The sequence below is a fragment of the Haliaeetus leucocephalus genome, unplaced genomic scaffold (genome assembly GCF_000737465.1).
Source record: "Haliaeetus leucocephalus isolate CR32 unplaced genomic scaffold, Haliaeetus_leucocephalus-4.0 Scaffold752, whole genome shotgun sequence".
In the NCBI taxonomy this organism is placed as follows: Eukaryota; Metazoa; Chordata; class Aves; order Accipitriformes; family Accipitridae; genus Haliaeetus; species Haliaeetus leucocephalus.
Window position 1 is genome coordinate 3,557,358 of NW_010973188.1, and position 25,577 is coordinate 3,582,934.

At 36.7% G+C, this 25,577-nt stretch overlaps 1 protein-coding gene across 1 annotated transcript in view; it reads right to left on the bottom strand.

Annotated features, from left to right (window-relative positions):
• BIRC6 (baculoviral IAP repeat containing 6) overlaps nt 1–25,577 on the bottom strand; it is a 177,007-nt gene that overhangs the window by 149,530 nt on the left and 1,900 nt on the right. Inside the window, exons 2-10 of the mRNA XM_010581233.1 lie at nt 20,748–20,929; nt 17,754–17,891; nt 17,145–17,338; nt 15,131–15,242; nt 13,734–13,816; nt 12,322–12,544; nt 12,064–12,224; nt 10,120–10,178; nt 7,360–8,754 (exon numbers count right to left, since the gene is read on the bottom strand). Coding sequence (XP_010579535.1) covers nt 7,360–8,754; nt 10,120–10,178; nt 12,064–12,224; nt 12,322–12,544; nt 13,734–13,816; nt 15,131–15,242; nt 17,145–17,218 — 2,107 coding nt within the window. The 5' untranslated portion in view covers nt 17,219–17,338; nt 17,754–17,891; nt 20,748–20,929. The remainder of the gene's footprint in view (nt 1–7,359; nt 8,755–10,119; nt 10,179–12,063; nt 12,225–12,321; nt 12,545–13,733; nt 13,817–15,130; nt 15,243–17,144; nt 17,339–17,753; nt 17,892–20,747; nt 20,930–25,577) is intronic.

Sequence of the window (25,577 nt, forward strand, 5' to 3'; positions counted from 1 at the left end):
AAGGGGTCCCCCCCCCCCCCCCTTTTTTTTTTTTTTTTGCTTATGGTACACACTACTATGCTGAAACAGTGACTCATCTGGTGCTTTCTAATGCCAGCCAGGTAGCAAACATTGTAAGTAATAGTTTATCGGAAAACTTCTCTGCTTGCATCACTTTGACAGAGGCAATAAATGCTTCTGTTGCACTACCAAGAAAATATGAAAGCTGACACTGACTTACTCAGTGATCACAAAGAAGGATAAATTGGAAACCAGCATCAATATACTTCCTGAAAATAACAGGTAACACGTTCAAAACATTGTTAATTTAATTCTGAATTGTATTTAAAATCCGTAATTTGCTTGGACATGAGAACCTGGTGGGTTATATACAACAGAACATAAGAATCATAAATCCATCCAAATAAATCCAAACCTTCCTTATGCCAAAACAGTTATCCGTTCCAGGAAAGCAGCATTGGCACAATTTAGAGAACATGTCAGAGACCAGGCCACTACAGTCAAAGCCAATCTGCTGACATGTTCAGTATCCTGAACATATCCTGCACTCTGGCAGGAGTCTGGAAGAGTGACACAATTGTCAATAGCAAATAACAACACAAGAGCATAGTTGAACAATACCTGAATAGTTAAAGGAATTAAGAAAACAAAGCCATACCACAGGAAACTACCCAGTAAACAACTTATAGTCATCCTCATCTTACCACTGGCCTGTAGAGAAAGGGTAGCTCTAAACATACTAGTTCAGAACACTTGAAAAATGTCCTCAAGAAAGCTTCCCCAAAACCTCACTCCAACAGAATTTATGCTATTCTTGGAGATTTCAGCTGTAAAATTACATGCCAGCTTATGAAAAAATAGAATGCAATTGAATAGGGACAAGTGAAAGTTACTATGCCTAGCAAGAAATAATTAAATACACTATTACGGGATGAAGAAAAATCAGCTAGCCAGCAGTTCTGCAAAAGAGGCTCTCGTGAGTCAGAAGATAAACCTGATTCAATTTCCTACTCAAAAGTGCAAACATCCCACTGTGTATATGCACACATGGTATGTACAGACTGCAGAGCTGCTAAGGAATTCTTCTCTTCCATTCAAAGACATCTGTAGGATTACTGTGCCTGATTTTGGGTATCTCACCAAGAAACATGTGGACTGAGTTAAGCAGGTCTTTTGGGAGGAGAGAGTAAGGGGCTGTTCTCTTTCAGTGCCCCTGAGAAAAGTTTAAAAGGATTGGAGATATTCAGCTTAAGAAAATAAATGGTTGGAGGAGGACAGTACCCAAAGACACTCTGTCTTCCCCTCCTTTTTTCAGGCAATCTCTTTGCCATGTTCATAAAATATAGTAATGACTCCAATCAGCAAAGATGATACCAGCTAAACACTAGGGGAAGAAAAAAAAATAAAAATCATCATCAAGCAAGCAGTAGAAGAAATTCCGTCAGTAGGCTGTTAAATCTCCATGTTGAAGATCTTCGAAAACAGGCTGATCAGTACTCTACTTCTGAATGGGTAAGTGAAATTGATCCTGAATTGAAGGTGATCTCTTAGCATCACTATCAACACTAATTCTGATGTGGAAAAAACTTGACCTCTCCCCCGTCCCATTAGACCCCATTGCCTATGAAGGCAGAAAATTGAAAACACTAAATTGATTCCTGAACTTCAAATGCACCAGCACGCAAGGCTGACAAAGCCTAATGACATGGTAGAGACAAGTAAGATATCCAAACAAAACCAGAAAAAAACTACAGAGAGTAATTAATACACTATATACAACTCGAGCAAAAAATGTTATAACTGAAAGGTACAAGATTTGGGGCCATCCACTTCTGCCAGGCTTGCAACAAGAAATATTAGCACAGACAACTCACTTCTGACATACCAAACTCCAGTCTGAAAAAACACTCTCTCCAACAAAGGGGAGTGACTAGCATCCTGGTTTCAGCTGGGATAGAGTTAACTGTCTTCCTAGTAGCTGGTAGGTGCTATGTTTTGAGTTCAGTATGAGAAGAATGTTGATAACACTGATGTTTTCAATTGTTGCTAAGCAGTGTTTAGTCTAAAGTCAAGGATTTTTCAGCTTCTCATGCCCAGCCAGCAAGAAAGCTTCAGGGGCACAAGAAGTTGGCACAGGACACAGCCAGGGCAGCTGACCCAAACTGGCCAACAGGGTATTCCATACCATGGGATGTCCCATCTAGTATATAACTATAACTGGGGAGTGTGGGGGGTAGGGAGAGATCACCAGTCGGGGATTAACAGCATGTCAATCAGCAGATGGTGAGCAATTGCACTGTGCATCATTTGTATGTTCCAACCCTTTTATCATTACTGCTGTCACTTTATTAGTGTTATCATTATCATTATTAGTTTCTTCTTTATCTATTCTATTAAACTGTTCTTATCTCAACCCACAAGTTTTACTTCTTTTCCCGATTTTCTCCCCCATCCCACTGAGGGGGGGGGGCGGAAGTGAGCAAGTGGCTGTGTGGTGCTTAGTTGCTGGCTGGGGTTAAACCAGGACAACTAGAAAAACTCTTGTTATAATGTAACACTGCAGACAAGAATTTAGGAGAATTACGTATATAGAAAAGAACATGAAAAAAAAGAATAATCACAAAACAGACACCTCAATCAGCAAGATACAAATGTACATGATGGGTTACATTCAGTGTTCATGGTCTTCTTGTACAGCTTCCAACTCTGACTAATTCAGAAATAGACCATATCTGAAAGAACTGATCCAATGTGATCTAGGAATTGATAATGCATGAGAAGCTGATTATGGAGCTTCAACCGGAGCTGGGTCTTTTTGTCTGTCAGCTCTGAAGCAATATAGATATAAAAGAGACCTGCTAGAACAAAAAAATTACTGGAGTTCTTTCTTATAATGAAAACAAGTAGAAAAACTTCTTTTTTCCCCCTGCTTTTCCCCAAACTACTTCCAAATAATAATTGAAATGAAAATATAACTAAATTTAGGCAACTACTGAAGAACCACTTCTTAAAAAATCAAATTGACTTTCTGTTGAGAAATTTTTTTGCTAGATGTAATGCAGAGACAAATACTAGCATTTTCAACAAGACCCAACAGGGAAATGATTTACTGTAAAATCTTCACTCAACACAGACGTTCAAAAACTACATTTGTGAAAGAATAAGATTGCGAATTTCAGGTGAGCATAATCCAGGAATGCTTCACTCACTAGAAGGAACTCAAGCACTCAAACACATCATACAGATTTTAACACCTACTCAATCAGTCTGGCAGGGAAGTACCTGCTTCACCACAACAGAATGAACATTTCCACTTTTTGTAGCATTTGTTTGAAATGCCACCTCACTTCCCTATTTGATAGTACTTCTTCAGAGAGCTTCAGACACTGAAGTTCATAACTTGACAAGGCAGAACATCAGTAGCAGTGAAAGACAGAAAATAAACAATTCTTAATGATCTTTTAAAAAAATACTCCCAGAAACACAAGTATGCACAATTTTCAAAACTGCCAAAACAAAATACAAGCAGAGATTTGCACCTTTATGTTAGATAAGAAAAGGAACACTTCAGACATGTTCATTTTTCCACCTCATTCCATATTCTAAAGCAAAGTTCAACAGAATTGCCTGAATGGCAAACACACTTGAACAGCTAAACTAAGGAAACAATCCAAACCAAACACAAGAAAAGAAAAAAGTTAAATGTATACTGTGGACCATTTTCTTAAGTGATTTTTGGTAGGCCTGTAATTTAAAAAAAGAAATATAATTAGATGAAAACTGAGATATAGAGAAGGCGGTGACAATTGTAGCTCTGGAAATTTATGCATCCAAACCAAACTATGTCTGATCCTCTTAAACACCAGATAATAGGCTTCAAATATCATCAAAAGACCACCCTACAGCTGTAACCCTATTCAAAAACACTATCTGTCTGCATAGTTTCATAATAAAGAATTTTACTTGGTTTGGATGCTACAAAAGCAGAATTTAAGCTGTTTTATACTAATGACACAAGACAAAACATTTAAAACCCCCATATGATAACACACAAAGCACTGCTAAGAGGGATATTAACTACAGTCTATCTTGGCCAAGGGGAAGAGAAGAAAGCCGAATACAGAGATTGAAGTCCACTATGTTTGTATAACAACTGGAATCAAGAGCATACTTGCACACTTCCCCCCAGAGGTCACCTCTAGGTAATCCTTGCAGAAACAGAGAAGCACCCTAAACTGACACCAAGAGATAACATTTTGAAGCAGGATAAGAAAATTATTCCAAACTCAAAGATGGATGATGTCAACTACAGGTCTAAAACACCTTTACATAAAACCCCTCAAAACCTGAAACACCCATTCACACAGAGGTTTCTTTTCAGTTATAACTTAATGGCAGCTATGGGAAAAATTATATGATATACCAATGAAAATAATATGTCAACAAGCAGGAACAGCAGGAAAAAAAAAAAAAAAAGGGCTCTTCTGCATCCAAAACTTTCAGACACTAAGACACTAAAGTACCTCTTTGCCTACTCCCACCATCCAAGCAAGTAAACAGGAAAGAATATACTGCTCAGCCTACATTCTTGAATAGTTTTCCAACAACATCCAAGCATTTCCAGTGCATGTAGGTTCCAAATCTTCTACTTAACATTTTCACTTACAGCTTCGCACTAAAAGCCGCTTGCTAGAAGTATTAATATTGAATACATCAGTGAATATAGCTATTCTACTTTCAACACATATCTTCCTAATGCTGTCAGAATGCAGGCACCATCCCATACGTGGCAGTAAATATAGAGAAGCATATATAGAGATTTTGGAAGAAGCCTAAAAAAACTGCATTTAAGAAAAAATAATAATTAAAAGTATCTTCAGCCACCTAGCAGATAAGCAAGCAATTTTACCCACTTACAGCAGAAAGACTGAAGGATGATTATGATTCAGCACAACAAAAATTATGTAAAACCTATTCCTTGCATCAAGTTATTCAAATGTACAATAAGATATAGGATAAAAAAAATGTATATTAATAGTTGATCTTTCTGATTTGCTTTTCCTTTTAGTATTCCTGAATTTCATGCAGTACAGTTATTTATAAACATTTAAGATCAAGTCACTCTTAATATTGTTTTATGCTTTTAAAGCTTCATATTTTGGCATAAACAGTAGGACTGCAAGGCTTCAGACAGATCTAGTATCAGACCCTGAAATCCAGACTTCTAATGGACATTGATGCCAAAATAGTTGTGATGGCTTTTCACTTAATTTCTCAAAAGCGAGAAAGTGAGAAAAATTATACCAGGTGAAGTGACTGAAATGTTAAAAAAGGAATGAAAATTGAAAGCTTCTAAAGACATTTAAACAATGAAAATAATGAATTCTGAAGTTCATTCTAATTTGGTTGCAGAGCAGAAAAATCAAGTTCCAAATAGAGTTGCAGTGGGTGTAAATTAAAGATAAGAATAATCGATGAATAAAAAAACCCAAAGAGGTAGCAAAGTACTATATTCAAAAGAGGAAACGAGGGCAGAGGGATACCTGTCACATATAGGACTACAGAAGAAAAAAACAAAACCCCAGTCACCTTAAAGGCAGCAAGAACAAAAGAAGTCACAGCAAAGCTATTTGTAAATTACTAGATTGATAGTATAACACTCTCAGAGAGAAAAAACACAGAGATATTTACTGAAAAAGCAGAATGATGTGCTTGTCTATTATGAGGAAGATGAAGTATTCTCCAGTCAGTAACGGAGGTGGTGGTTATCTAGGCAGAAGAGACAAATACTCCTACACACACAGAATAAATGCTCCCAACTCAGCAGACCTGCATATCTTACACTCAAAGTCCCAAAACAGGTTTAGATAATATCAAGTGCTACAAGAATATAATTACCATACACACTAACACTGGATGGGAAAGTACCGTGCACAGTAACAATAAGCCCTTTAACTTTTATCATTAATCTTAAAACACAAGACAGAATAGATTTGATGTAAGAAAGAAATGAATAGTAGTACAATTCTGTAGAAAAAAAACCTTAGCAAGGTTTGGGTTTTTTTAAATGAGATTGCAGTTTGATCAGCAAAGTATAGGTAAAAACATTATGACATGGATATGATATACTAACAGTTTTCAAAGGCAATTAACCTTTCAGTTAGAGTTCCATTTTAACTAGCAAAAACCATGCATTATTAAATAAATCTAAAACAGTTTAACAGACATTTCTTCAAAAGCAGTTACCAAAACGGAACAATTTAGTAACTATGAATGTTTCCACTGGGAATCTGCAAACATAAATACTACTGGCTAACATGTGAAGTTTTCACCAATACTAAAAAAGCAAATCTAAAATCTCCACTGCTAAAACTCTTGGTGGGTAAGTGATAAGCACAGGGCCCTTAACAGACAGGGGATTTTTACAATAAGCTTGACTTCATCTGTTGGAAATAAAGAGGTAAATCTAGTATGAGTTTAATAACCCCTTATAGGAGGACTGTGTAATCAACATGACACCACCATGAAAGAAGCAAATCTGTCAATTTAAATTCTTCTAGTAGAGATAAAAGTTCAACATGATATTGGTGGAAGTTCATCTGAAATGTGTGAACCATCCCATCAGCTTAGCCCCTCTGAGAGGCTAAGCGTTTCCACCAGAGCTGCATTCAAGTGCAGGAGAACTGAGACATTGGTGCATGGAGGAACTCAGCTGGGTGACAGCCAGAGCTGTTTCCACTGCCCCAATATAATGCAAGGAAGAGGGGAGGTGTCTGGTGGTCTAGGCACTTCTGTGAAGTAGCAGTTGCCTGGACTGGAGTTACACTCCCCTCCTACCTGCCTCCTTCCCCCAAAACATCTTGTGTTCATTTTGAAAAAGATTTAAGAATCCTGCATGGATCATCTGGCTCTCATGCTCAAGAAAGCGTAATATCAATTGCAAAAGGCTGAAGCAGAACCAGCAGCCCTATCTGAAAGAAGATAAAACTGACCACTCGAATAAGGTGTAAAAGCATTATCTTCTCTACCCTCTTGAATATGGCCAATTACAGACAGGAGGCATTTTTCCAAAATGTGGATCTCTAGCACAGAAATAATTACATACAAGAATTACCTGTATTTGTTTTAGATTTAAGAAAATCTGTGCCTCTACAAGAATAAATTTCTTTAGAGATTAAAATCTACATTTAAGATGAGGAATTAACTAGAGTCCATGGTCCCTAGAACAGAATTAAACTGTACATAAATTCAATGGAATTTGCCTATTACTATTTTGAAACTTAGATTCTAACGTTCTATAATATTATCCAAATACAGTCAAATCAAGCATTAAAAAAAAATTTTAAAGAAAAGTCTTACCTTTGGTGCATGCACATAATCTGTCTGTGCCCGAACAGTATATCACGGAGACAAACATATCTGGTTCCTCAGTGCCCTCTTTTTTAGGTGGCTCCACTTTGGCCAGAATTTCAAAGTTTGAAAGATCTAGTATTTTTACATATCCTCCCTGAGTGGTTATTACCAGGTGCCCAAGAGTAGAGATCTCAGATCTTCTCTCTCTCCCACTGCCATTTTTAGAAGTTAATTGTATTTCCTCTGCAGGCTCCTCACAGTCATCCTCTCGATTATCCAATATATCTGGTGGGAGCAAAATCATTGAGGTAATTGTGTCTTGGGGGTCTTTGATATGCTGGATTTTTACCGGTTCCTCCTCTAGAGTAACTATTCTAGTGGCATAATTCATCTTATAAAGTACTAGGTATCCACCACTAACACTTCTCTGTTCAGGTTGAATTATTAAAGGAGTTGGTACATCTGCTGGTGACTCATGTTGGATTACATCAATACTCGTGCCATTCACTACAGCAAGACTTGATTCTAGTTCCCCCTTCCTTCTATTACATAGTGCCGAGTTTAATTTATTTAAATTATTCAAGGCCTCTACTTGATTTATTGCACTCAGAGATTCGACAGGACAAGTCCGCAGTCCTACTAACAAATGAACTCCATCTGCACAAGGAGTGATTGAATCTACACACAGGTTCTCCTCCTCTGCAAACTTTGGCAGACGCAGGCACTGAACCAAAGTCCCAGGCTTGGGAACCATAGAGCTCCACTTGTCCGAGTCTGGAGAAGTTAGGTTGGCTGCAGCATCTGCAAACTGCTGAATGTAAGTCACAGGTGGATCCTGTAACAGCAACTGTTCCTGACTGTCCAGCTCCATTTCAATGATCTGTGGAACTGTGAAACCATCATCATGTATGCTTTTACTCATAATATTGTTCATCTGTGAAAAGAGTTTTCCTGCTTTTTCATCAGACTCCTTAATGCTGTATAGCAGCAATACAGGTAAAGTCCTCCTTACCAGAGGGGAATTCAGTTCTGAATTAGTGCAGGATTCATTGTCAGTTGATCCCTGTTCCGAGACACTCTCACCTCGAGTCCTACTTAAGCCATCCAGTGACCTCTGAGAGTTACTGCTAACAGGAGAGGTAGCAGGTGATTTGTATGTTAATAGACCTCCAGCTAATAAACAAGGAAAGGGAATGTTGTGTTGTTCTAGATGTTTTTCCTTCATCTTTTCACTCTTACAGTTGGCCAAACAGGGATTTGCCCCAAGTTCTTCTAGATCCTTAACCGTGTCTTCCAGAACATTTGCAACAATTTCCCACTGAAGTTTTTCAGGTTGCTGAAGAATGCTGAGAGCTGTTATATCAAGGCTGACTTCCATAGTTTCTTTTTGTGATGTATGCCCTTTAAAACAAAAATGTTTAACGTAATATATGTTCAAAAAAAAAAGGAATCATATTGCATATATTACAGACTTATCCTTGTAATTAAGCAACAAAAAGTCACTGCTCTACAGTTTCAGAATGTTAAAACATTCCATATGTTCAAGATTTCATAGTCAAGAAACAATAGAAAAGGCCCAGAAACATTCCTTCCACATAGACTAATGGTTCTCCTAATTTTACCAACAAGAGTGAAAGTAAAGAGAACAGGACATTAGCCTTTGTAACAAGTCTCCCAGTAAACAGCATTATCTTTCTATCTATTATTCTACTTAGGCTAGACAACCATACTGAAATCCAACTAATGTAATCAACTCAATTCATGTTCTGCCACCTATTATTTTCCTTCCTTCCTAGACAATCCAGTACCATCAAAAATCTACAGTTCTGCAGATTCATTCTCCAATTTTAGTTGAAAAACATGTCATTTCACACTAAAACTTGACACTTCCCACCATGTAGCAGACCACCTAGTAGAAAGAACTCCAAGCTATTATAAAACAAAACCCAGTAAAAACTTAAAAGACATAGCCTGATCAAATTAAACAGGAATAACAATTAATCAGAAGAGTTCAACTAAGTAATGTATAGATTTAAAAGATTATAAAGGACACTGTATAAACCCAGATTAAGAGGTGACTTAAGCATAAATGACAGAGCACCACCTTTGCTAATACTTTTGTTGAAAAAAATCCTTTTTACATCTCAAGTCTATTTCCTTGTGTGTATGCACATGCACATGTTCTTTTTTTCCGCACTTGCTAATCCTTACTCAAAGATGTAAACTGGATTATGGAAAACAAGCATGTAATCCTCCCTCCCACCAAAATTTCTGATTCAACCTCTAAGAAAATAACACAAGAACACCATGCATAGCACTGTTCTGCTTCCATATGAAATCTTTATTCAGGAAGAGAAATACTGTATCAAAGTGCATACCCACAGGTAATCAAACAAGATACAGGAACTCTGTCTGGCAATCCCCTGAATTTAAAGGGTTTTGTACAGCTGTAACTTGTTCCCATTCTAAGTAAGTTCTTTTAACTTGGATTTTGTGTTTTATTGACACCAAAGATAAGCAATGCTTGCTGTCAAATAAGACATTTATTAACCAACAAAGTAGGGGTTTTCTTTTTTCCTGTATGTAATCTCTCCACCATACAAACAGTGACTTAAATATTGGCATTGCTTTCAAGGTCAATCTTTTTTCTTTTTTCTAATACAGTGAACATAATATCATTGGTTTTGACAGGGCTTTTTCAAAAGCCTGAGAAGAACTATTTCCCTCCCGACCTCTAAACTATTACATGGATCAGACATAACCTACCTGTCACAGATTCCGATCTGGAATGCTCTTCACTATCTGAATCCTCCAGTAGGTCATCACTGAAAAAAAAAAAAGTATGAATGACACCATGTACACTGTAGCTGTATTCTTATTTTTACTTAAATTTTTTAAAAAATTTAGTAAAAATTACAAGTGTATTATAACCTGGGACTTCTTTTGTTCAGCACTGTACATCCATTAATGAGTTGGTCACTGACACTAACAATATAAAGATTCTTTTCCCTCTGTCATCAAACCAGTAGACCAGCTTTCCATTTGCCTCATTCTATTATTGTATTCCCAACAATCCAGACATAAATGGAATTAAAATGAAAGCCTGTTCTCAGGAATCTTTCCAAGAAAAACAAAACCAAACAATCAAAACCTCTAAGAACTGATGGCACCTTCTTCAAAGTTCCTCAAAATAGTCTCTGAAAGGTGGAGCTGCCAGACTGGTCTTTAATTCTACCAAAGCAATTCTGTAGCTAGTACAGAAAGGGTGTATGAACAATGTGTTGCTTTTAAAAATACTACCAGATGAATCTTGGGGGTTTTTTTGGTTTGGTTTTTTTTTTTTTTTCATAAAAGCAGATTCTGTTCAAGATACCTCTTCAAGAGAAATAGGCCCTTCAGTAGTTCTAAGAATATATGAAGATTTTACACATCTCACTTTTCCAATAGAAGAAACAATTTCCTATTACAGGCTCTTTACACACAAGAACAGTAGTAATGCCTTTGCAGCTTCAGGTATAACTACTCGGTACCAAGCAGGATTCCCAAATTTCAACAAACTGGATGTGTCCTCCTCATGCCCAAGAAATAGATCTTTTTTGGCTCAAACCTGATCAACCTTCACTTCATAACAAGACAGTGACAATTCAATTCTCATCCAGTCTCCCCTTGAGTGGGAAAGTGATAGTAAATGTCATAGAGATTAAGTGAAAGACACTTAGTTCTGAGCAGTATGATTGTACTATCCTTTAACCAGCTCTTAAAATTGGCTTACTTCTTTGACTCTCAAGGAGTTTACAGCCCTAAAGCTACAGTACAAGTCTAGGCCCCAGCCGTTGTTAGGCCCCACACTGATGTTGTCCATGTTTCTACATACCCTCTTCAGGAGGGCAAGCTTCATATTTGCTATGCAGTACTATAGGAATCACACCAAACTTAAAACCAAAGACTTACTTTCCTGTGCATGTAGCAGTGCTGTTACTTTCCATGATGCTGAAGTTTAAGAATAAACAATCAGAAAACTAGCAAGACTCCCCAAACACCTTTTGTCCTAAGTTTCCCAACAATTATTCACTCTTTTGTTTGAGTTTTGGTAATATGAAAAAGGAGTTTTCAGTATAGACTGTAAGAAGCATAAATGAAAGAATACTGCTTTTTCTCACACGACACTTTCTAAGCACTGGCATACCCTCTAGCTTATCTAAAAGCTTGTGACAGGACTGTCTAATTATTTAGAGTCTGTATGCATGTATTAAAGATACAAAATGAAAGCAATTCCTAGCACATCCACGTCATTTATTTTCAGAATGACATAACCAGAAATTACAGAGAAGCAATCAGAGAAAAGCATGTTCCAGAAGTCCACGAGTAGCCTTTACTTTCAAAACCTGAAATGCATAATCCATAACTAAACTGAAAAGCTGTTCCAAAACTTATATTGCTTTCTCTTTTTTCTCTGCCTCTGGGACATCAGCACAGGGCAGCAAAGAGATCTGGTATCTCTCTGTCAGTGGACAATAAAAACTGAAACAGCAGGAATACAATGGAACTGGCTTTAAAGATAGAAATCTAGATTATTGTTTTTTAAGTGTTGAATTGTGTGAAAAAAAAATAACTTACCAATCTTATGTTTCACAAAGCATGACTTAACTAAACAGCATTTCCCAGTTACACAGCAGCATTTCATATTTCTAATTTCATAGATCAGCATACCTGTCTCCTTCTAATTTTGGTATATCTGAGCAACTAGATGAATCTTCTAGCCATGCTAATGTTGGTCTCCTTGAGTCAACCCCTGAGCTCTGTTCTCCTGATAACATAAGTTGCTGCACAATAGCCGGATCATATGCATTGATCTCAAATTTTAAGTGGACCTGAGAAATAACAAAAAACAGAAAACACCTTTGATTTAAATCAAGATAGGCTTAATCAGTAATTAGTTAATAAAAACTCATTGTTTATATTGTATACCTTCATAAGTTTGGAAACATCCCATATGCAGATCTTCCCTCGTTTTGTTGCAGCAGCTAGAAAATGAGGGCAACTTCCAGATCCAAAGCAGGCTATTCTGTCAGTGCCATCTGTGCAGGGAAATTGTGCTGGACTTGTTGCCAGTGTGACTGAAAGAGGTACATTCTGAGTGTGCTCACCCTTGACAAATGGGCAGTTTGGGGAATGTCTCTCATGTTCAGACCTTTTCATATTAAAAACAAACATAGCAAACATTGATTACTTACTTGAAAAACATACACAGCATATACAAACTCAGCCCTTGAAGTAAAGCTGAAACTGAACTGTTTGAACTGCATTGCAGTCAGTCATGCAAGAGAGTTCTGAAGTTACCAACACAGCTTTCCCTGCTGTTTCTCAATAGCAGACTGCATTAAAGCCTTTGATCACTTAATGGAGATTCATATTCAAATGGAGGAATCTACACAGTGCTCTTAATATAATTAGTCCATTTAAAAAAAAAATTGTTCTATAGGCAGTAGCCCATCATGTCCTCATGAAGAAAAGTACGGATTAAATTCTACAGAATGCACATTACGATTCCACTGTTATGAGATATATTATTATAAGTAACCTTAATAAGATGAAGCAATGTCCTGTCTTTAGTTCTACATCCACACTTACAAAAATAAAAATTGGAAAGAGTCCTGAATGACACATTGACCAAGAAAAAAACCTTCTAATTTCAATATAAACCTAAGGCAGCGACATGGCAAAGAGCAATTACACTACTACAAAATGTCTGGAACCTAACAAGGGAAAGGAGAAGACAAGGACTATGAAAATAACGTTACTAAGTATAGTTTCCAGCAAGCCAGGAATCTGATGTGTTCTAATAACATTACAAGTTACCAAATAATCAAGACAAAAATTACATTAAGAACTCTTTTAAAATCAATATAAGGTCCTGCATTTCTGTCACTATGCACAATTTTAGCTGATTCAGGAAACTAGTAATGGATCTCGCAACTTCACAAAAACCACAAATATGAACTGCATGGCTGTTGCAGTTTAAGAACTTAGAAAAAGATGTGTTCTAGTCACAATCATACAGAAGACTGAGTTTAGATCCCTGCAAAGAAATATTGGCTGTCATCTTTGCCATGGAACAATTTGCAGTGAAATAGGAAATCAGAATTAAGAAACAAAACTGACTACAATTTCTTGGGTTTAATATTATACAGAAATTTGACATAGTACAGGGAATTATTTTGTGGTTTGTCCCACAGAATCATTCTGGAAATCCATTCTTGTCAGTGACACTCCCTAAACTCACCAGAAATCCCATCAAGATAATGTTGATCTTTGTCCTCCAAAGATTTCTAACCTCTTTAGCACAAAATTAAGTCTACTCCAAACATCATTAAACTTACCAAGGTTCATCTGTAGGCTCCCAGCATACCAAACACACACTACAGGTAAAGCACATGGCTCTGTCATCTCCTGATGAAGCAGGCTATAAAAATAAGAAGAAACACTTGAAATTTATATAGCTATGCACTACTTCAACTAGGTGATCAAGTCCTCTCCTGCTTCTAGTGGCATAGCAAAGCACCACATCAAATGTATAAAAGGCAACAAATTACATACTATAAAGTGGAATTATTTCACATTTGGAAAAAAAGGATGCACCACATTACTATAGAAGAGATTCAGAACCAACACCTGTGCAAGCCACTGGATAAAAACCATATAGACGTAGAAAAGAACTCAGCATCTCTGCTAAGACTTTTTCCAAAGAAAAAACGTTCATGAAGTTCAAAAAATTTAGAACCTCAGCAGAATAAGTGTACATGCTTGGAAAAACAGGTTAAACAACTATTTCTTATTATGCCTGAAGGAATATAATTATGTCTGCTGGAATTTAAAGCATTCTATATCACTCCTCTGCAAAGAACAGTTACTACTAGCTGAAGTGACAGAGGAAAAAGAATGGAAACTTCCATTCTCTTAAAATTTTGCATTTTATGACCACATTTCAAGTCACCAAGATATGCTTGGGAATATGCAGATGTAATTCTAACATATGAATTCTCTGCATTTCTCCTCCTGAACAAGCTTAAGTCCTCCAAAAGCTTTACTCACTTGCACCTGTCAGGCTTTGCAGGTGACATGAGACAGACAATATTGATGTCAAACGACATGCACTGCCTAGCCATCATTATCTAAATCCATACCATAAATAATTTTTTTATAGTAGAAATCATTTCAAAGAATGAAAAATGGAAATAAGCAAAAGTAGTGGAATAAAATCTTGAGGTTGTATTTAGTCACTAAGCTTAATAATTTAGTAATGTGATCTAGGAGCATTGTTTGTTACAATACAGTTTAAGTCCCACTAAAGAAAAGTATAGTTAGAGAACTCAATGTCAAGCTTATTGCTTTTTTTGCTTTACTTTTAATATAAAAAGTAAGGACATTTACTCAACAATCTAACAAGGACAAAGAGACTCTATGAAACAACCAACTTGATCTTTATTATTGCTGTTTAACTCAGATCAATTTGATACTTAAAAGTGTTTTATATGCTGAAGTTCAGAACAGTATTTTCTGTGATCTGTACAAAAAAAAGAAGCAACCTCAAGGCATGGAAAAAACATAAAATTTAAAAAAAGAAAGAAAGAAAAGAGCTGAATGACAAACTTTTTTGTTTTAGTTTGGTTTTTTAAATGGATTCCTTCAATGATTCAAAAAACATAATGAAACTTTTTCCCCTGCTCCCCAAACCTTCAACTACTGGACAAATACTAAGAACAAGTAAACCTTTTACCTGGTGATAGAACCCAGCTTGAGCCATAGGATCTGGCTGTGCCCACCTATAACCCACATGAGGCCATGAAGTGAAAGTCTCCCGTCTGTTAGCTTCACTATACATCAAAGACCTAGAAAGGTGAAAAATTCTACATTAATCAAAACTGCCACTTAGAATAAAAAAAGTAAACTATTTATGAGATATTTTCAATGCTTTAGTAACCATTAGAAATACCACAGATAGTTTTAAGTATAAGTTACAGATAACCATCATTAACAATTACAGAAAAGTTACAAAGTTCTCTCACTTGGGTGCCTGAAGTACATCCTCAGCAAAAGACCAAAAGCAATACAACAACCTACAGGCCTTAAAAGCAAGGGTAATAAAATAAGCTTCCAGGTAGCCTATTTGGTCTAACTGCAGAAAAGCATCAGATAGCCAAAACCACTCTGCATTTAGGGAAAATGCAGAATCTAGCCCAATAGAACTGCTAGAGAATTATTTTTTTGAACATGACAACTACTGCAAAAATTTGGCTTTATTAGTTGAACAGATATGAATATGCATATTTAAAAATACTCCAAAGCAGTATTTTAGGCCTAACTGAATATGTGGTACAAACCTCCCAACATTCGTCCCTCACTGCATACTATAATACTTAAAAATTATAAGCTACTAGGTCACAAAATATGAACTCCTCTGCAACTCAATATCTACAGAGAAAAGAAGCTCCCCTCTTTTCCAGCTTCACTCAGTGCATGTCCCTTATCTGAAATAGTACATAAGAAACAACTATCAGCTTTTCTTTTTTCTTGACAGAATTTTCTTCTCCAGTATCATCCCAAGAACTAGTGCTACTAAACAGAAAAGTGCCTCACTTGTTTCTGCCCCTGAGTTTCAGGAGATTTTTGCTGTCTTATAAAGAGAAAACATATATTAAACATTTCCTACCAAGGAAGCAAACTTTCTTGCAACACCCACATAAGGGCTGTCTTAACTTGACATTATACCATCTTAAGAGACAGATCTCGGAGAGCTCTAATCAAAAATACAATATGGTAGACCTGGAGGCTTGGGCAGGTGAAATAAGAGATGAAATCAATTTTATTAGAGCTGCAAGAAATGATAACATGCTTGCAAAATGATATTTGTATAGAAACTTTCAAGAAGGAATGAATTTATAGACTTAGATTTATCAGTATTCTAACTAGTCTGGGCTTATGAAGGCTAAAATAATGGGCTACTCGCTTGTGTACACATTATCGGTTGGATCAGAAAGAGATGAAGCAACAGTCTCAGGTAAAATTTTCTGATCCCAAACATATAGCAGATGACTAGAGAGTTCAGAAGCAGCATACATATATTCTGCAAAGGTAACAACTTCCTAAACTCCTAAAACACAAAATATAGGCATAACTCTTTCTTGTATGAAGGAAAAGGAATTGATTTCATGATGCAGCACAGTATGTATGCTTTATCTTTGGTAGACAAATGAGCGCTCTCTTTGCTTTCTGAAGAGGCAAACATATGCTCTTAAAGCTATGCAGTTTCTGAACATCTCAACATTGCAGTCTCAGTAAGGTTTCAGTACAGTTTGAGTAAAGCCAGTAACTTAACTAGTCATACGCACCTGACTGTTCAGGTAAAACCCATAATCAAACATGATGAAGAGTAAAGCCTAGGTGAACATATCATATTAACGTGTTACAATATCACCTAGGGACCTATATTTAGGGCTGCAACTGTTACCTTTCTGAAGGTATATGTTGGGATTAAGAGCAAAGTGAACTCAATTTGCCTGGCATTAAAGTCGGAACCCCAAAAAACCAGTCTTGTGGCACCCATAAAGGTTTCTCTAAGTTTAGTAATATGTACTGCACATTGTGCATTAAACAGTTAATTAACAGTATGTGTAAGAGCAAGAAAGTATAGAATAGGACTAATTCCTTTGGCAAATTAATTAAAGTCATCTAAAAGTTTATTCTGATATAACTAAGGGGTCAACTTTATCACTTATTTTGTCTTAATATACCTGTCCACAGATCGACCAGGTCCCACACCAAGTTCTGGTCGTGCGCTGGGTAAGAGGTAAGATAACCTATCCATCACAGAGGATGCTACAGGTAAGGCAGCAATATTTTGATTTATCTTCTTGAGTTCATTTACAATGGCACTGGCGACAGACTTCAAAACATGATGAGGAAGGTGGAACGTAACCGTTGCCCACTAAATTAAGAAAAAAAGTGCCTAGTTTATATTTTAAAATTTTAACATCTAAACAACAAATAGATCACAAAAGTGTCAAAAGCAGAAACAAATGCACATCTTGCACCCTCTCTTGATTTCAAGAAATAATACAAGAATAGACACAGAAAAGCAACATGAATATAATGCAAGGAAAGTCAGTAACTTCAGATTTTAAGCTCAGTGGGGTTTATTAGTTGGATTTATCAGCAAGAAACTAACCTTGTTTGTTCTCTTAATAAGTGAAACTTCACACAGAAGAATTAAGGAACACATAATATATTCCATCCTCTTCAAACAAAATCCACCACTCTAAGTCAAGCATTTTGTATGCTTCAATAATTGTTGCCAAGCAAATTAGACTTGGGAATCCATGTTAGACAGTACAAATTCTTACCTTTGCAACTTTATGATTTGCTGCTGTTTCGTGTGAGGTATTTTTTAAACCATCCTTCAGTTGTGTGATGAACAAGTCATATCCCTCTGTGCTAGAAACATCTACTTTTTCTATGCAAGCAGATAACAGCTGCTGAGCCTAAAATGCAGATGTGCAAGAAAAGTTGTCATCCACGTTAAAGAGCTACAGACTAGAATTACACCTGTTCCATTGCTCCAGGAAAAGTAATTTGTCATATCCTACTTTATCATATATTATATCAGCAAAATTCCCATAAAAGACCCAGAGTTGAGTAAGCAGTTCCAAATTTTACTTTGTAGGCCAATCAATGGATAAACTTCAGCAATTGTGACAGTAATTACTACAAGTTTCCTCAAGGGCAATGTTAAACAAGTCAGTCATATAAACATTTAAAACTGTACATATATCAAAGCCAAGTAAAAAGGAGACATCTATTGCCCAATGCTTTCCCTTCAAAAGGATTCATTCAGCTTTAGGGACAAAAAGCAAGACCAAGAACAAAGTCTTGACATTTTTCTGAGTAGCTTTGCATCTTAAAAAACGAGGAAAACAGCGTTGCAACAAAATTAGAGATAAATTACTTACAGTGCTAGTATAATGAAACTGAAAAATGAGGCAGAAAAAACCAGGCTAGTTTAGAATCTAGAAATTCTTAAAACTCAGAAATAATGCATCTAGAAAAGAACACTATAAACATCCATTTATAGACTTTTTTCTTCCAAGTCCCATCTGTTTCTAGCTTGTCCCTCTGTCTGCTAACTTCATGTTGACAGGTAAGATTTAAAGGTATGCTTTATGTGCAAAGGACAGAGAATTCTCCATCTGTTGTTAGGTGGTGTTGTTCAAGTTACAAACACAGGGAAATACTTCCCAAGTGCAACGGCCAGCCAGTCCTTTAAAGAGCCACAAACTGCTCCAAACAGAATGGGCCAAATGGCTACTTCGTTATGACCTTGGGAAGTTCAGGGGAAGACAGACAGAAATAAGGCAAATCAGTCCCCTACCTAAGGCTGTATCTGTTTCTCAGATTTCAATAAAAAGACAATTACAATTCTTGTGGCATCTCATACTTCCCAACTCTCTTGCAGGTGACAGAAGAATAACAATAGATTGTGGAAGTTCATAAATCGAGGAAGTCAAAACAGCATAGAAGCTGCATCACAACTTGTCAATGCTGCCTATTAGAAATGCATGAAGATGCATTGCATTACCAGTAGATCAATCATATAAAAAGACTACTTAAATTAAGTGCAAAAATTTGTAGAAAACTTCTAGAGAATAACAAAACATCAAGGCTCTTGCTTGGATAAAGGTTCTTGACCTTCCTATGATGAAAGAGGTGGACTGATGCATTTGTAAGATATTTGCTTAAAATTTACTAAAATTTTCTGAGGTCTGAGTACCTCCTCTTTAAAATTAAAAGTAAGAACTGAAGACTGCTAATGTTTTTGCTCCCACCCCACTGACTTGGCCGTGAATTCCCCAAATCTGTTCCTACTGAACTATATTTTCCAATTTTTTTCTACAGGAGGGACCTTTACAGAGAAGTGCTCTATTTTAACCTTGAAAGGGTCTGTAAACTCTTTAGAACCACAGAATCTTTAGCCAAAACTGACACAAACTTATAGGTTGTATTGAACCATGTGAGACTGCAAACCAGAGACAGCAAAACTTATGAAAGGAAATTATGACCTCTGTCAGTCTCTTCATACTCAGCCACACATACCAAGATTTTGTAGTTACCCACAAAGGGTGTAAAAATTATGCCAGTGGCAGCAAGCCCGAGGAACCTGGAAAGCTCTCTTTAGAGACTTCTATGAAGCAACATTTTACTGCTGTTACTCCTACTCAAGACAAGTAGTTAAAAACCTCACATATAACACACATTCTTCCTTCATAATAAGCACCTATTATTCAATACTCCAACAGCACATGAATATTTTAAATCAATCCTCAGGATAAGTTTTTGTTGGTGATGCATCAGTCAGTATAAATTTATGTCCCACAGAGATGAGTGGGAAGTGCTCTTTTCTCAGAGTGCTTTAAGGATTCAGAATCTGGATCTAGTAGTCCAGTTTTGTTTTTTCGACTGTAAGCACTATTCTAAATATTACCATTGGCAGATGCTCTATGCTTTTCCCAAAGAATTAATCTCCCTTGTAATCAAAACTGCTGTACAGATTTACTTCCCAGGTCTCTTACTTCATGACCACTACAAAGGTGAAAGCTACTTTCCTCACCACCAAGTGCCTTAAAATAAAGGCAATTGTTAGCTATCTTGTGTTAGGCAATATTTAAAAATAAGAATGTACATGATACCTCACCTAATAAATGCTATGCTAGCTGAAGATAAACCAATGCAACAAGATCCTAAGAATTACACTTTAAGCAAAAATGTATACATTAGATTCCCTTAAAGTGATAGTAAATGTTTGGTTATATTGTCTCAAACCAGGAGGAATCCTGTTACAGCTGCGATAGTCCAAATGTAAATGGGAAGCCAGGTCTGCAGGGAAAAGCCTTTCATTAGGCGAGCTAACCCAGCTAGAAAAGTTAGATTCCAGCACTAATTCTTCATATGTAGCAACACCATATTAGCTGATTTTAATTGTCTTTTTTTCACTGAAAGCCCAAAACAAAAAAATTCAAGGATGCCTAGCAGCCCAGACTAAATTCTAGAAGTGCATATAGATTCCATACATAAGCACTGACAAAGCTCTGTAAATGAGTCCTTTCTTCTGGTCACTAAAAAGTTCCTTCATTCGAAATACTGTGCTCTTGATGAGGCAAGCTCTTGTTTGCTTGAGATACAGATAACTGCAAAAAGCTATTGCCCTATGACAGCTAGTAACTAAGAAACTTTTCCATTACATGTCGTTAATATCCCACTAGAAACTCAGGGTCAAACATCTTGTTTCAGTATTTCTGACAGAGTTATTTACATACTCTCCCCCCCCCCCCCCCCCCCCTTACCTCTGTAACCGGCAATTCAAGCTGAACCACGTCATCTTGTTTTGAAACAGGCGTTTGCAGAGCTGTGTCCAACAGTAAGATGCCATTGAGATCTTTCCTACATCCTACCGCATAATCATCCACAAAGATCACTTTATCCACAGCAGAAATATACTGACATTTCACCCGTCCACCTGGTTTAGCTATAAAGGGGAAGACAAAAAGGAAGATCCAATTAGAAAACAGCTTTTATAAAAGACCTTTAATATCTGTTCCCAAAAGTAATGTAACACTTCAGCAAAATCTTTTACTTCTTGAAATGATCATTTTAGCTACTACAACTTTCAGCAGACTTTTATATTTCCTACATTAAAAAACAAACAACCAAAATATATACATCCCATCAACAACTACAACCATTTTATTCCCATAGTAGAAGCCATCATTCGAGTCCTCCTCCTACCAGGAGGCCTAAACTAGTGTTTTCAAGCCTAATGGAGATGCCTGATGTATTTGATGTTAGCTAACAATCAATAATAAGAATTAAATTGTACATATCAGCATGAAAGACAAAATTGCTAAACTATCATTAAGGCTGATTAACACCATTTCATCAAGCAAAACAACACTCAAACTTTTGAAAACTAAGTACAGCACATAACATGTGCCAATGCTACACGTGTTCCTTGAGACACTAAGGTAGCTTATGTCTGCTCAGCACTGCAGTGATGTCAGTAACAGGTTAGAGAAGTTTGGTGGGAGTGGACGAAGACTGTCACCTGATAAATAAGGAAAGGCTGCAGCAATGGAAATTATCCCAGAAACATTTAATGTTACTTGACATTATTACGTGTCTAAGACTGGATGGATTGTAAAATTAAACCCATGTAATATACTATCTGTGTAGAAGGCAAATTGCTTTAATTCACAGAAAGTGTAAGCTGCTGCTACAGAAGCAGACTGTATGTATGTTATAAGTATATGGACACATCATCCAAAGGGCAAAGCAGAAATTACTGGATCGTCAACATAGATCTCTTCTTGTTGCACGGGAACAGGAGTTTCATTAAATTTTGCATTAATCAAGTCCTGTCCCTGTTCTCCTCTTTCCTCAGACACTGGCTACTGTTATTATTATGTATAATTAAAAATCACTATTTAGGTAGCTAGCATACAGATAAAGCATGCAGATAAAGACAGCTACTTAATTTCGTCCTCTTCACAATTTGATATAGTTAAATGGAAATTACAACTTCTCCAAATATAGGGCACATCAATCCATCACATTGCGTTTGTTCTATCCTCTCTTGAAAACTCAGGTCAAGAATAGCTGTCAGCTGCCCTTCTCACCAAAATTTTGGAGACAATGACTCATATACTCTCAAAATATAGGACATATGCCTTTGCCTGCATGAAGTATACTACAATTGTAATCATTGCTGTAACAGTCAGAAACACTTCCAAGAGCCCTGGAATCACTTCATAGTTGTGAAGTTGTTAGTCCTAGCTCAACAAAAAAGGGTCCTCTGAATGCCAAATCAACTAGTTTCAAACTGTATTTTTGCCAATACATTGGAGCTCCTCACACAAGACTTTCTACAGACAACACAGCTGCAGGCAAGGAAGGAAGGAAAGTCATTCTACAGAAAAACAATGGTTTCAACAAAATTCCAATACAAGTTTTAACATCTTGAAAAGTATTAGTTTCAACAATGTACTGGGAACTATTATGTAAATAAACTAAAAGGTATCTGATGCCCTAAACTAGAAACCTCAGTAGATTCACATGGATCACACTGAATAGACTGCAAACACCAAGTGATGGATCACTACAGGACACTTTCTTTAACCCATCACTTCTCTCCTCCTCCTTCCCAGAGAAAACAGGGAAAGCAGCTCACCTTTTCTGGCAGTGCCAACACCATGAACACTTTCTCTTGCACTTTCCTTATTTTCAGTCAAGCAGAGGAGTACACTCATGCCCTATGACTACGAGTTTAGCAGTCTGTAGGAGCCCCAGCCCTTGTGGCTTTCCAGGCTAAACCATTCTTATTTTATCATTTCTGTAGCGAAGTTAGTGAAATCTCATGTCTAAACCACCAAACAGCTAACGAATATCCTCTGTGTAAGCAGTCCCCATTTTTAGAAGCCAATGAAGATTACTAATGAGGTAGATAATTTGCCTAATCAACACAGTATTTCTGCTCCGTTAAGAAACAAACGAAGTTATGACTAGAGCACAAGAAATATATTGCCTAACAACTGTGATTCTCACTGTGCTGGTTAATATTTTGGTTGGTTACACTGACAGAAAGACTTCGACCAAACTATCTCCAGGAAGTTATTTACAATTGCCAGTTGTATTTTATTCAAAGCACATAAAACCAAAACAAGCTCACTTAGCCTAAGTCGATGGATCTTCAAGTAAATGATTCGATATTTAGTGTCCTTCCAACACCCTGGGAAACACATTCTGCAACTGACTGGTTTACACTTTGAATAGCCTCTGAACTGTTGACAAACGATTTTGAAAACTTGGGAGTTTGATTTTGAAGTTCAGAAAACACATTTCAAGATGGTTCTACTACTAGTCACAAACTATATCATAGTTCACATATGGCTGCCCATATGATTAAAACAGTAGGTTGAGAACCAGGAAACTAAAGAATTTAGAAGTCTCCACTACAGAAGTCACCACTGTAGAAGAAATGCCTAGAAAAGTTTAATCACCCTCAAAGCATCAGCAGAAGGGTCCTTTCTAACTCAGGATCAACGTTTTACAATGTGTCAAAGGACTCCAACCAATATCCTTTGAAAAACCTACTAGTGGCACTAAAACAGTATGTCCTGCCCGTCCAGCCTGGCTAAGTTTACTAGCAGTAAGTAGTGATCTGCATCTTCATGAATCACAGTTCAAAAGTTTCACATAAACTCACTAAATGACTTAAGCCAGATCATTAAAACCCAACTGTTATTCTCATTTTAGCCCCAATTTTTTCAGTTGTAATTTATTTTGGGTGGTGGAAGGAGAAATAGTCATTTAAAGTTTTTAATAATTTTGCTTTTCAGTCTTGGCACAAGTGGATCATAGCTTCTCCCAAGATCTCCCACTTATCTGTATAGAATTAAAAACAAAACAACTCAAAGAAGTCATTAAGCATTTTGTCAGTTCCTATAAGGAAACCTGGCAGGCTGCTAGAATGCTAGAAGTGCAAGCCCAATAGCATACTACATTATAGATCTAGCAACCTGAAACTTAAAAGCAAATAAACATCAGATTGCAGAAACAAAGAATTTGAGAAAAGGAACATTCCCCCTCCGCCGTCTTTGTTTCAAACAATACAGAACAGAGATCAGCAAGTTCCTGTGATCAAAATCTGACCTACAAAAAATATTACAAAAAAGACTTGTTTGGAGAATACATAACAATCTAAGCAGCATCTATTGTGCCCCCTTGTCTGCAGGCATCAAGATGAACCAAACTAATCAGAGAATTGGCCTTGCGTTTCAAGTAGAAGAATGAAAAAACTTGTCTCCATTTCTCTGCTACAGATAGCTTTAGCCTCAAAGCTTTAGAGCTTAAGAGAAAGTGTCTGTCACCTGAATATGCAAGGCCACCATCATGAACAGATGTAGGTTAATGTTGATAGTAACACCTTTGATCTCTTCTAATATTGAAAAAAAGTTAATTCACCTTGAAAACTGCTAGCCAGGAATGGCAGTAAAGCATATCACAAAGTCAGTAATTCTCTTGACAAGAAGCTCCCAATGCACAGCATGCAAAAAACCCAAACAGTTTCTAAATTACAGTAAACTAACACTTTTATCTGCAGCTATAAAGTCAGAGTGGTAAACATATGCATCATAGCACTACTTCCATAATGCTAAGATCCAAGACCAATCAAATATCTAAAGTAACATCCATAACTGACCTATGAATGCAGCTAGGTCTTTAGATTAAGAATTAAAGGAAATTTTTTGCAGAAATAGAAATCCCATCAGCTCAGCAAAACACACACATTTTGTGCACTGATTTTGCACTTCTAATTTAAACTACAATATCCAAACAATACCTCAGTACTCATTTCAAAACCAGGGGAAGCTAAATGGATAAGGTTTCAGGAGATCAAAAGCCCTATCTATCCTCTTAACTTTGTATCATTAGCTTTGAACATCAAGCTATTTAAAGGCAAGAGAATCTAAAAACTCAAGAGAAGGGAATGGTACAACTGCAGAAGTCCTTAAAATTTACTGTTAGAATTAAAAATAAAATTTTAATTTTCCCCTTTCTGTTGTGAAGTGTGGGTGTAAAGCTTCAAGTTTACGAGATATCACTCATAGTAATAAGGTGTGTGAAATTCTCCTTCCTGAAGCCAGGTTAGCAGACAGCAAAACTATCCTTTCCATTAGAGACAAAATGCTTCATGCCAGAACATTGCTCAGCTACTTCTCACACATTTTTCACATGTACCTGCGATTAAAAAAACCATATGTACCAGTTATCCTCATATGTTGTGAGGCAGGTGCCTTTCCTATTGCTACCAATTCACACAATCATAAAACAAACTGAAAAATCCAGTTAGCAAGTATAACATCTCATTGTATGCTACCTAAGTAAAACAAGTTTGCCAAGACAAGCATATCAGAACACCTACAGTTTGAGGAAGTTCTACAGTACATACAAAAAAAAAAACAAACCCCCCAAACTGTCTTAAAGTTTAACTTGCTGTCTTAACTTGCTATATTTGCAGGAAACTATTTTGAACTAATACTACGTAAAATCACAATTACGGATTAGCTGCAAAGGGCAACATTTTCACACAAAAGAGCCCAAAAAGCAAACCACTGCAA